This window comes from Apus apus, chromosome 3 (genome assembly GCF_020740795.1).
Source record: "Apus apus isolate bApuApu2 chromosome 3, bApuApu2.pri.cur, whole genome shotgun sequence".
Taxonomy (NCBI): domain Eukaryota; kingdom Metazoa; phylum Chordata; class Aves; order Apodiformes; family Apodidae; genus Apus; species Apus apus.
In genome coordinates, this window is record NC_067284.1 from 54,058,298 (window position 1) to 54,071,243 (window position 12,946).

The 12,946-nt window shown below is 44.9% G+C and overlaps 1 protein-coding gene across 1 annotated transcript; it reads left to right on the forward strand.

Annotated features, from left to right (window-relative positions):
- The first annotated feature begins 1,789 nt into the window (after nt 1-1,789).
- LOC127382492 (uncharacterized) lies at nt 1,790-12,180 on the forward strand. The gene is made up of 8 exons (XM_051614199.1): nt 1,790-1,937; nt 4,573-4,684; nt 5,328-5,472; nt 6,542-6,655; nt 7,241-7,385; nt 8,627-8,775; nt 9,257-9,396; nt 10,731-12,180. The coding sequence occupies exons 2-8, from the start codon at nt 4,579-4,581 to the stop codon at nt 10,850-10,852; spliced, it is 921 nt and encodes a 306-aa protein (XP_051470159.1). The 5' UTR covers nt 1,790-1,937; nt 4,573-4,578; the 3' UTR covers nt 10,853-12,180.
- Nucleotides 12,181-12,946: the final 766 nt, after the last annotated feature.

The following is a 12,946-nucleotide window of genomic DNA, read 5'->3' on the forward strand; positions in this document are numbered from 1 at the left end:
CTTGCTGTCTAATTCAGCCTCCTACGGGGGGGGGGGGGAGGTGGTCACAGATCTCCCCGTAGTGTCTGAGCCAGCAGGACAAAGGACCTAGGAGTCCCAGCAATAACAAAAACAATCCAATGCTTGTTACCAGTCTTAGTTGGAACACTTTGCCACTTAAAAGAAAATCTACTGAAGAAAAAAAGTAAAAGTGGCTTCATCCCGGCTCAAACCAGGAAAACTTCTGCTTGGGCACCTTCTTCCCCTTCTTTCTCACCAAACATGGGATCCTCACCCCAGCACTGCTCTGCCTCTCCAGCTCTGCTCTTTTCTAACTGCTGTTCTCCTCAGCTATTGTCTCAATTCTTTCGTATATTAATCACAGAGGCGCATCTATTGTCCCTCTAATGGCTTCTTGGCTGGTTTTGGAGCAACGGGAGGATGTTCTCAGCTTCTTACTTGAGACACCCCTGGACCCCCTCCCACACTACCAAAAAACCCATCAAACCAAACCAACACAGAAATAATCATACTGAAGCTACTGGTTGCCTCACTGGAATACCTTCAAAGGGTGGATCTCAGACCTACATCGATAAGGTAGGGAATGGCAGTGCTGCGTGGATGCCCTGCCCTTCCCCAGAGCTGGCAAATCCATGCCTGTGTAGGCTTTGTATTGCAATTCCAAAGGCCAAATGAAGCCCTGGAAGGTTTCATTCCCAGCCCCATGATGCTGCTTTAGATGAGTGAGGATAAATGTTAGTTTATTCCCTGCCTTTGTTTGACACAGAAGGGTCCCCTGCAAGACTGTTTGATATGTGCTCTAATTGCACAAGATAACATTGATACTGAAATACATTTTAAATTGGCTACAATGGTATATGTTTGAGGGGAAAAAAGCAGAAATATAAAATGAAAGGAGTAGATGTCATGAGACTGCAGTCCTATAGTAGGCAGAGATGCAGGTAGAGACTGATCACAGCTACTGTGGCTTGCTCTGCTTCTGTGGAACTGGCTCGTAGTGGGAGCAAGAACATTTTCTGAACAAAGATTTTCCTATGGGATATGCTTTAAACCAATCTCTAAAAAAAAAAATCTTGGAAAATCACATTTAGCAATTCAGGTTTGGGGTTATCTTCTCATCAGAATGAGAAAGCAAGGGAAGGTATCAGGAAGCTTCTCCCTGGGGTTCCTAAGGGCCTTCAGATATAGGAATTATTTTTAAAAGCTCAACTTTGAGGACAAGTCTAGGGACTTTAAACCGAGTATAGATGTGAAGTAGAAATGGCTACTACACATGTGCTTGCTGTGTAAGAAGTTACTTATTTATAGACAATGTCTAATAATACAAAAGGCCTCTAAGTGCCAAGTCCTGGGAGGAGCTCAGCTTTTAGCTCTCTGGGGTTATAGAAAGATTTGTAGCTGCTCACAGCATCCTGACCTTGCTGCATGTTATGTTTCCAGCTTCCCTCTACCCCGAGTTCAGAGTGTTTCCACAGCTACCCCTCCAAGTGTTCCCTTTCCAGCATGGAAGTGCTGCCCTAGCTAGAGTTTTGAAATGCAGTATTTTGCACTGGAGTGCTCAATTTCCCTCTGGGGACAGAGATAGGGAAACATGTAGCAGGCAAGAGCCCTCATTAGCTTTGGTCTGCCAGCAAGTTGGGAGTGTGCGTTGCTCCGGCTGTTATAAAACACCCCCATTAAGTAATCGCGTTTCTTTTGCGTGTTTGTTTTTGAGAGGCTGTAGCCAATCAGAGGCTGCAGTTCACAGACAGGAAGCATGTCTAACTACTGTTTTGTTGTGTGGTGCTTTTTGTTTTTTTAAAATCATGATGATTAATCTGCTGAAAGTTGTGTAACATCTCTCTCGATAAGGTTGAGAGGCAGACTCCACAGCGTTGGTGGTGGCAGCGGCTGCTCTACAGCTGTAAGACACTGCCAAAAAGCCCCTGTGGATCCTTGTGAGTAGCATTTCTGATTCTTCTGAAGGATGTTTGTGGCTGATAACTGTAGGCAGGGAAGTACTGCAGACATTTATGGCCAGCAATACATTGGAGGGAGGCGAGAGGCAGTAGTGAATCTATTGATTTGTTTTAAAATAAGGTTTTCCTCCTAGATTTCTATATGCAAGTATGTATTTCTCTGAAGCTGTGTAATCAAGTCTCTTCCAAATATGCTAATAAAAAAGAAATGTGATGCTAAAGTCAATTACCTGACTGTCAGGAGAACACCGATTTGGTCTGACAGTGAGATCAAGGGACCATCTAGTCCGTTGTACTGGCCCAAAGTAAATGTTCAAGGAAATAATACAAGAAAAGAACACATGCACAATGATATTTCCTCTCCTACATATTTCTGGCTTTCAGAAATCTGCATGTTAGCTATTCCCTGAGTCAGAAATTCTTTAATAGTGCACGTGGATTTTTATTTGCAGAATTTGCTAATTCAGTGTATCTGTTGAAGGCAACACATTATTTTGGAATTTGATATAATTCTAATTGGGATTTGATATCTTGAGTTTTTCCACATAGGACTTCAAATATATTTTTAAAAGGATTATTTTCTGTTCAGATGGAACTGCAAAGAGAAAAGGTTGTGTGGATGTAAAGAAAAAACAGAATTTCCCCTCCTCTTTCCTTGTGGTGTATCTGGATGTAACTCAGTCCATGAACAAAGCCCGGAACTATAAACACAACTACTGAAGTGGGAACTGGAATTTTAATTCATTGCTGAGCAGCTTGGAATGACTCTGTTGTTATTCCTGCCAACCCTGGAAGGCATTGAAGTGCCGTTGTATAGAGAAGGCAGCTCAGTTGCTGAGCTGCCAGGGGAAATAAAGCTGTTGCCTGTAGTGCGGATGCTGCACGTATGCAAAGAGGTAGCAAAGAACTTTTCACTGATAGAAAAATGCTGGACTAATGGAGATCACTTGGGAGAACTCAAGTCACCACATACAAACCTTAAAAAAAACTAAATAAAAATAGTATGTAGGTTTTGCAAGATATAAAGTTCTTGAGACCTGCAAAAGCATTTAAATCTTATTTGCAGCTGGTAGACAAGGAGGTAATATTACCATGAAAATAAGTTATTTTGTAGGAGTTACAAGATTAGAGAGGTATGTGTGAAAAGCTTTATTGAACTAAAAGGCACTCGGCTGCAAAGCCAGATTTTAATGTTTTCTTAATCCCTTCCTAAATAGGGCAAAATTATAGTCCCCTTTGCTTCACTATAAAGGCTATAGTAATGTAGGATAATCTGCAATCCCTCTTTTACACTTGCTTGCTGATTTTTAAGACCCTGAAACCTCTGCAGTACATCCTTAGGCAGATTTGAGTTAGGCCTCTTGCACTGTGCTGGTGAGGGGTGGATGGAGGCAGAGCAGGCTGCTGGCTGGGCATGCTGTGGGTTCCCATCTTGGCTCTCCAACCTAGCTAGGCCTCTGCTTCTGTGCTTCAGGGTTGTCCAGAAACCAGGCAGCCTTCCCACATGTTCGTAGTGTTTGATCTCCAGCTGAAACTTGTACAGTGGTCTTTAGGGTTTACTGTGCTAGGGGCTGGCAGAGGGAGGTATCAGCCGATTTTGGACATCACGAGACAGGTGTTTCCCCAGATCATCAGCTTACTTCATGGATCTGGAGAATTTACAGTCTTGATAAACCCATGAGAGGCTGGTAAAGATGCCACTATTAGAAATGTATGCTTGCAGCTCAGCAATCCAACAGTTTCCTGGGCTGTTTTGAAAAGCAGCATGACCAGCAGGTTGAGGGAGGTGGTTCTCCCCCTCTACTCTGCTCTTGTGAGACCCAACCTGGATTACTGGGTCCAGTTCTAGAGTCCCCAATATAAGAAGGAGCTGTTGGAGTTAGTCCAGAGGAGAGCCATGAAGATAATCAGAGGGCTGGAGCACCTCTGCTACAAAGACAGGCTAAGAGATTTGGGGTTGTTCAGCCTGGAGATGAGAAGGCTCTGAGGAGACCTCATAGTTGCCTTCAAGTATCTGAAGGGGCTACAGGAAAGCTGGGGAGGGACTTTTTACAAACGCATGGAGTGATAGGATGAGGAGGAAAGAGGGTAGGTTTAGATTAAGTCTTAGGAAGGAAGTATTTCTTGTGAGGGTGGTGACACACCGGCACAGGTTGCCCAGGAAAGCTATGGATGCCCCCTTCCTGGAAGTGTTCAAGGCCAGGTTGGATGGGACTTGGAGCAACCTGGTCTAGTTGGAGGTGTCCCTGCTCATGGCGGGGTGGGGGGAGAGGGGAGGCATGGAACTAGATTATCTTTAAGGTCTCTTCCAACCCAAACAATTCCATGATTCTATGAAATCCTTGATCTACTGAGTGTTCTGGGGAAGTGTCTGTTGTTTGCCATTGTTTTTTGGGCTATTCTCTGGGCTGTGGACAGTGACTGCAATAAAGAGGGTGTTGTTTCAAAGATGCTCCTAGCCCATGCAAAGCCTTTTACTTATGGTATTTTCCTAAGAACTAAAAAGTTAGCAAACTGGGGAATTTACAATGTTATTTTTAAAACAGCCTGTGGGACATGAAAGGATCCCGTGCATATGTTAGGATAGCCAAACAATATTCCTAATTTGTTGCAGGGTATAATGGAAGCTGCACACAAGCTGAAGATTTTTGTCATGTTTCTGTCTTTGGCTGCTTTCACTGTCATGGTGATACTGAATGCTGGAAATGCCACTGGGATTTTCGAAGGTAATGCAGGCAAAAACTGTTCAGAGGTGGTTTTCATGCATTATATGAGCTAATGACAGAGGGTGCCTTAGATGAGGTAGATCTGTTTGTGACCTCATAGCTTCTCCAAATACACCTTGATCTGGGAAAGATGGAAGTAGCTGGTGCATCTTCTGGATGTCACAGCTGGGTGTCTGAGCCCTATCCAGCCCCTCAAAATTCAAGCAAATTTTCCTGTTCATGGTGAACCTGGATCAAGCTGTGCGTGAAGGCCACCCTTTGAATATGCTGCCCTTGTATCCCTGATGGAAGCTGTTCAGGCTGCTGCTGTGGGTTTATAGAACATAGTGGCACTTAGTTTGAACACCCGCCACTGATCTGTCAGAAATGGACTTTGTGTTTCTCTCTGGCTTTCACATGCAACTGGCTTTTCTGGTTCTGTATAAGAGGGAAGGTGCTTGGGCATCCCCACAGGGACAGTGATCCCATAATGGGTGTCTAAACTGCAACACATGGCATGTTTTCACTGAGGGCGTCCTCTCATCTCCCTCAGATCAACTGAAGTGTGGACGATGCCTCGAGGAAGGGTGAGGGAAATCAGCAGTCTTTCTCCATCCTCAGTATGTAGTAACGCTTTTGCCTGCAATAACATTTGCCACCACAGGTCTGTTTAGGACAACCCCTGGAAACATCTCGGCGAAGTACAGCACTGACTTCACACCAGCTGGCTGGACTTTCCTCATCTGGAACGTCATCTATGCCTGGCAGCTTGCCTGGCTTCTCTATGCCTTGTCAGGGATCTGTCGAAGGTATTTTCCCTGCTTATGGTATAAATGAGGGACAGTGACTCTATCCTTCTGTAGCTCAATCTCTTAGCCCTTTTGCTGGGCTTTCTAGTCACACTAAACCCACTGCAATTCCTTGTGACTTGACAAGCTGAAGCTTTCCTGCTGGAGCATCTTTTGGGTTCAGCATCCAAAGCTAGGAAGCAGTTGAAGATGTGTGGACTGCTCTCATATGTGGACAAAGTGTGTAAACTGTTCTGCAGGGCCTGGCTTCCACTGATTCTTGTCATCTGAGTTATCCAGCAGCTGCACTTGCCCACTGCTAGATGCTGAGAATCCACAGGGGCAAAATTAATTAATTACAGAGCTAATGCTTTCAGTTTGCTTGCAGTTATAGCTCAGAGAATTGGCACTGGGTCTCTTGGGTCATTGAAGTGGACTTGAAGCTTTTCCTGGGACTATGAGAGCAAAACTGCCCCGTGCAGTACCACACAATATCTGTAATATTCTGTGATGTCTTCTGTGGGATAGACTTACACTGCAGCTCTTCCATCAAGGGGACCATGGACTGCTTAGCTTCAGTGTTCTATATTTGCCATTTTCACAGGATTTGTAAGAAGTCACTCAGTTGATACTGGCTAACACAGAGGGTTGAGGAAAGAGTGAAGTGTGTGTTTGTACAAGAGTGATTAAGTCCATATGCATGTATGTGCATGCACACACATAATATATATACATATATGCACTCATGCTGTGAGCCTTTTTCCCTGGGAACTGGATTAAAATCCCATGACCGAGCCGTTGCTACCACCACCAGTGGCATAAGCTTTGCAGCATCTGTGGAGCAGTCCTTAGTACCCACTAAATCTGTGGTGGTGTAGAGACCAGCAAGAAGCCCTCTGCCATGGGACAATATCCTGATGGGGAAAGCCATAGAGACTGTGATTATGTCAGAGAAGGATGCAGAGAAGAAACAGTCTGATTTAAGCTGAAATGTTTAACTCCAACATAGATTCCCTGTTAGTACCAGGAAAGTTTGGTTAGTCAATGCAAGCATAGTTTTCCTTTCTCCATACCTGTTTTTTCCTGGCAGAAATGAACTTGGATGTGTCTACATAAAGCCAGACTTGCTACCAGTACCTTTTTATGTGATGTGGATTCTGAATAATGGCCTTAACGTTGGATGGCTGTTTCTGTGGGACCGAGAGTAAGTTGCCTGTTGTTACAAATGCTTTCTAACCCTCTTTTTGTGAGTACCCTAGTACTTGATTTTGCATTTTCCCTTGTGTGAATGCTTAATCCCACCTGTAAAACTCTATGGCAGGCCTTGGCAAAAGGTAGTCTTTGTAAAAGTTTGTGGTTATGATGTTTTCATCTTGCACACGAGATGGATTTGTTGTTAAAGTCTAAGATCTCCTGAAAGCTGCTGTTCTTCTGTGGCTTTTCCTCCTTAAGGTAAGACAGGAGCCATGCCTCTCTTTATAAATACAGTTAAGCTCCTTACCTTGGATTGTTTTCATAATCGTGGTCACATGAAGGGTTTATAATAGTACTGCTGTCAAGAGGTGAAGAAATCAACTGCAGTCAGGCAAATAACATTGTGATTAACAGAGTAAACCAGCAGTATGTTAAAATGAGGGCTACATGTACTGATTACCTTTATTAGAGGCTGATTAACTTAAAGTTGGTAAAGGCCAGGCACTAAAGCTATGAATTAAGGCATTGTGACACCACTTAAAAAAAAAAAAAAAAAGGCATGATGCATAGTGTGTGCATGTGTTCTTTGTCCTAGATTCCTCCTCCCAGCCCTGGTGTTCCTGGCAGCTCTCACTCTTACTACCTGTGCTGCCCTCTTCATTTCACATCGAGCACTGAGCACCCACTCCTCGTGGTTTGTGAAGGCTCACAAAGCTGAGCGCTGGCTGATCTGCATCCTGGTAGGTGGCATTTGGGAAGCTGTGCTGTTGGGAAATGCTAAAAAAACTCAAACCAAAACAAATCTGTGTTGAAGGTATCGAGAATGAAAGATTCAATGACAGGAGATGAGTAAGGGAAGATTTCTGCCCTGACTTTAATTTATACCTGCTGCAGGTGCACTCAGGCTTAAATGCATTCCTATTGGACATCATGGGAATGATTCTGGTATATCCCTCATATTTCTCCAGCTACTATAGAATGAAATTTTCACTGATACATGAAAACTTCACCCCAGGTTTGTGCCTGGGGTCCAGAGGGAGAAGCTGTTGCTAAGGGTGGCTTCTGTTGCTGTAGCTGATGTTGATATCTCTGGTATCTGACTGCAAAAAAACATATTTCTGATATGGGGAAGTGTACACAGCTCAAGATTTTAAATGTAGCTGCCTTTCTGCATTTTTCCAAATTCTGGAAGAAAATTATGCTGTGTTGGAGTGGGTGTTTGGCAAACTGCACAGAGAAAAGATACCATACTCATACTCCATCCCTCCTTGGTTCCCTCTTTGTGCTTCTCTCCTGTCTCAAACCTGCTAACCCCCAACCCTTCCTCCCCAGCCAGGAAATCTCACACTGCAGTTCTGCCCATGGCTGCTGTGTGTGCTTTAACCACCTTTGGTTCCTTTGGATGTTGGTGTTGCTCAGTCAAAGTGGGTCTGCTGAAAAGGCACACCAAAGGAGCCAGGACAGCCTCTAGTGGAGAGGGAGTCTGTACAGAAAAGTTCCTACTGACTCTGCTGGAAATGTCTCTACATCTCTTGGCACAAACTGCGATATACTTTACCCCTTTATGCATCAGTTCCTGAGACGCTAATATAATGTTGGGAACTGGGAATAGCTGTGCTCTCCATCCTCACTCAGGAGTGACTCCTGCCCTTGGTACTGCCTGCTGCAGGCTCCATGTAGCAAAGATGGTTGCTTGGAGGTGGTTGAGATTCCAAAACTCGTTCTCCAGGCTGGGAAGCTAGGGGACTGTATGGATGGGAAGCCCCCACGGGGGTTGAGGGGCTTTGTATGGGAAATTTGACAGCTGCCACTGGCTCCTGGGTGCCACCAAGGCTTCAACTCTTCTCCATGTTGAGGGACTTCACCTGCAGCGAGGTCCAGAAGTCCAGCTTAACTGCCCCAGGGCCTATGGGTCAAAAAAGACCTACAGGAACTACCCCTTTTTTGTCATTGTTTCTCATCTTGTTGTGCCATGGGACAGGTTCAGAATGGGTTGGCGCTGTATGCAACGTGGACCACCATTGCTACTCTGCTGAACTTTGCTGTTGTGCTGATCTACAAGTGGAATGTGTCCAATGAGAAAACAACAACTGCTTCCCTAAGTATCCTTGCTCTTGTTCTAGTACTATGGTAAGCAACATCAGGGGTTCCCACCAAGTCTGACAGATCGCTTCCACTTTTCACAAGTGGGTTGGACCATCTGTCCCAATCCATTCAGAGCCTGTCTCTGTACAACACTGAGTACAAAGGCCTCTCATAAATCGTTGCAAATCAACAGGAAGCCTGGGCAGAGCTTTTCTTCCCAGATCCTCATGCCAATAAGCACATGCTGTGGGCCAGGAACAGGTTGCTGTCACTTGCATGAGCCCAACCTGCCCTAGGTTTGCAGGTGAGGGATCTATATGAAAAACATATGAAGCGTGGCTTTAATTTTCCCTAAACTTACCTTAGATAACTTTAAAATTAATTTTCCTAATTTTTGTAAGTAAATTATTTCAAACTCTGGTCCAAACTGCCCTGCAAAAAAATTCTTTGTGCAATTCCTTTCAACTTTCTATTGTGGAGGGAATGTATAGAGAAAATGCTGACTTTGGTCACTTTTTCTTCACAGGTTTTATCTAGAAAACTTCTTTCTTGACAAGTACGTCCGCTATAACCTCACAATCTACCCAGTGGTCATAATAGCTCTGACTGGCAGTGCATGCAAGAACTTCTTGTTTTCATCCCCAACAACAAACGGCATTTTTATAGGTGAATCTTTCAGACTGTTTCCAGTAAAAGAGGGCAGTAAACACCTCCACATCTTTCCTGTGTGTTAGGGGCAGAAAGACAGACTTGCCTCTTGAAAAGATTTCTTTATAAAAAGCAGAAATATTATTAGAAGGTTGAATAAAAAAGAGTAGAGCAGAAAACCTTGCCTATGAGCCTTAGGGTTGGATTCAAAGTTTGTGTTGCCTCAAATTCACTCCCCAGTGTAATATGTTTGCCCTGCAATTCTGTCACCCACTTGAGCTCTCTGCTGGTAATTCCATCTGACAGAGTGCTGGGATGAAGGTTCTGGACTTCCATTTGCCCTATGCTTTTTGGGATATCAGAGCAGTGCAGATGTTTCTGACCCAAGGAGGGGTTGTATCTAAATTTTTCAATACAAAACCCAGGGTGTGCTCCCCTCCTACTCAGAGCTCAGGCTAGCCTTAACAAGTTTTCCTGGGATTATTTGGTTGCTGCAGGTCACTGTAGCAGAGTTGAGTGTAGTCATCTATTGCAAAAAGGGCTTAAGCTGTCTGAATGCTGTACAATCACAGCCTGGCAAAAGCTGTGCCATTATGAGTAGTCTGATGCTGTCATGAAAGGGACTGAGCTGTGTGAACTCTGAATTCTGCTCCAGCAGTTTGAGACGCATATTCCAACTGTATGGTCAGCAGAAGGGTGCATGTTCCCACCCTTCAGCTGTCCCACTGCCATGTGCCAATGGCTAAAGCTAATGTCTGGACTGTCACCACCATTGCAGTTGCTCCAGTACATGTTCCCTTTTGCTGTAAGAGCATCTGGAGCCTGGTAATGCCCAAAAGCACCCAGCAGGATTTAGCAGAGCTTGTCTGCCAAAAGCATGAGAGCACTGGTGACTCATCTCCTGATGGTTATGGCCACTAGGAATGGGAAGGTATGTGTGACCTCTGCCAGGCAGCTGTGTCCCTGCAATAGGTGCATTTCTACCAGCAAAACTTCATTTTTAGTGGTTCAGCTTGTCTGGCTGATAGGGCAAGAATGTGCTTTTCCCAAACTAGGGCCTGTTTCTTTATATAGTTTGACTATTCTTTAAGTGTTTTGTTAATGTAAAGCATTTTTATTCCTGCATCCATGAAGCCTCACCCTTTTAGATAGGCCTTGACCTGGAAACATTGGGTGAGTTTGACTGGATAGCGATGGAACTCTGAACTCGGTGAAATACAGCTCTGATGGGGGTGATAGCCCCTGTATTGGGGGTGGGTGGGTTTCTCTTTCCCTGAATGCCCTGTGTACTGGGAGCTGTGGTGTGACAAGAAGTTCTGACTTTCTCTCATGCTTCTGTGTCTCCTTTCTAGTTGTTCTGCTGGCAATGACTTGCTTGATCTTCGCTGTTCGGCTGGGACTAGTCACATGGAGACACTGTAAGAGACCACTGGGAGCATCAGAAACCCCAGACCCATCACACAGAGTGGCCTGAGACCTCTGGCATGTTATGGAAGATACTTCAAAGGGAGAAAAAAAAATGGGGCATTTGCTGCTCCTTCCTTCCACTATTGACTACCTTGTGCTCTTTTTTCCTGTTCCAAATGCAGAGGGTGTGTGTCTGCAAACCTGTCCTGTTCCCATGCTCCCTCTGACCAGCTAATCACAGCCCCACCTTGAATCTTCACCAGTCCCCCCCCCCTCCCTTCATTTGGTGTGACTCTGGATCAGTGGAGGAACACGTCCTTCAGCTGAATAGACCTGTGTACCTTTGTGATGGCTGAGCTGTGGCTCTTGGCTCCTGCCAGTGCAAGGAGGGCTGCCAACAGGTGCCTGGCAGGCCTGCACAGACCAGTGTTCACATTCTTCCCTGGGGAGCTTATTTTTCTTAAAGTCCTGTTCTACATGAACCGTCCCTGGGAGGCAAGGTGAGCAGTGGGAGGTCTGCTGCTCCTCTGGTCACTCAGTGCTGAGTGTCTGCAAGACCCTGTGGTATGAGCAGATCTGCAGGCAGTAACTGCTCCCTCTCCTGCTTCCCCTCATCATGATGGGAACAGATGCTACAAGGCTAGAGATCTACATTTGAGGTGTCAGCTCTGATGTTTGATATCCAAGGGGGAGGAGTGAACACTTCTGACACCATAGCAAGCCTTCAACCTATTTCAGCTTGCTGTAGCTCTAGAAACTGAAGATGCATTCAAGATACCTGGGTTTCTGCCCTGGTTTTTCCTGGCTTTCTCAGTTGTTAGTCACTGTGTCAGTGCCTCTGTCTGCAGACCCACAAAACCAGCAGATTTGTACTGTTCCTGCTCTGCCTGGAAGACAAGTGAGATCTGGGTCAGGCAGGAGCAGTGGGTTGCCATTCCCTGAACTGTGTAGAGTGAGCACAGCAGTTGCTGGCTGCCTGCCTACTGCTGGAGGATGGTTTGTAGCTACTCTGGCAGGAGGTTAGATGTACAGATGAGATTATACTTGATCTGGGGTAAAGCCTGCTGCTTCCAAGGAAATTTGTTTAAGAAAAAAAGAATAATAAATATTTGAACCGGTAGAGTGAGTTCAGTGGATCAGTGCTTTCTCACGTGGCTTCACTTCTGAGTTGGTAATAGGAAGCCTAAAACTGGATTGACTGAGTTATTGGACCACTGCCTCAATTTCTGTGCCTACTTGAGAGTTGATGGTGCCTCACTGGTGTCTGGAAAGTGTTTCTTCATGGCAGGTGCTTTCAAATGCTGAATATATTGCAATACTATTACAAAGGTATTTTCTTCTACAGTAACATGCTATTGTTTACATTTAACAAAGAACAAAATCAGTGTAATGCAATTCCTTTTGTCGTTTTGTTATGTTTTATTTCCAGATCTTTCCATCACCCTCCCACTAACTGTAAATCATCTAAAGCAACTGTCCTGGCTCCTTCCTCACTGGTATCCTGGATCCTGCAGCAATGCTGGTTCCTTACTGAAGCCAGCGGCCCCTCCCTCCCTGGGATGTTCCTGGGTATAGCTGCTTTCACTGATCATGCCTTCATCTACCTTATAGGCAAAGACTTAGGTAATGCAAGTCCCTATGTATGATTTAAACTCCTCTGCCTAGCACCCTGTTCATTAAACTTCTGTTTTATAAGCTCTGCTGTGCAAGAGCTCAGCTAGTAAATTCCCAGCAGCCCCTCCATAAGCTGCTGCCTTTAATACAGTGGTATTAATTCCACTGGTGCATGGATTAAGGGGTCCAGGCAAGGTGAGCAGTTGGTGTGAAACAGCAGCAGTTAATGCACAAGGAGACCTGGAAGGTGTTTCATCCTTCCAAGCAAGAGCTTTGCAAACAGCTCCTGAGCCAGGGAAGCTGCCCTGTCTTTCCACAGGACATCAAACAAAGCCTTCAGGAGCTTTTTCAGTGTCTGTACTGGCCAAATAACTAGAAGCTATACCACAGGATACAATTAATATGTTAATTATCTAAGGAGAGTCAACAGGGCTTCTGTAGAGAGAAGTCATGTCTCTTGACCTCTTTGAATTCTCTGAAGGACTCAAAAAGCATGTAGGTAATGGTGAACTGTTTTATATTGCCACTGGCTTCTAAAGAAGCTCAA

Bases quoted from the DNA above. Each gene is read 5' to 3' on its own strand.
- LOC127382492 (XM_051614199.1), top strand. From the start codon at position 4,579: ATGGAAGCTGCACACAAGCTGAAGATTTTTGTCATGTTTCTGTCTTTG. The intron at 5,473-6,541 runs GTATTTTCCCTG...TTTTCCTGGCAG, and splicing joins TTGTCAGGGATCTGTCGAAG to AAATGAACTTGGATGTGTCT. The intron at 8,776-9,256 runs GTAAGCAACATC...TTTTCTTCACAG, and splicing joins GCTCTTGTTCTAGTACTATG to GTTTTATCTAGAAAACTTCT.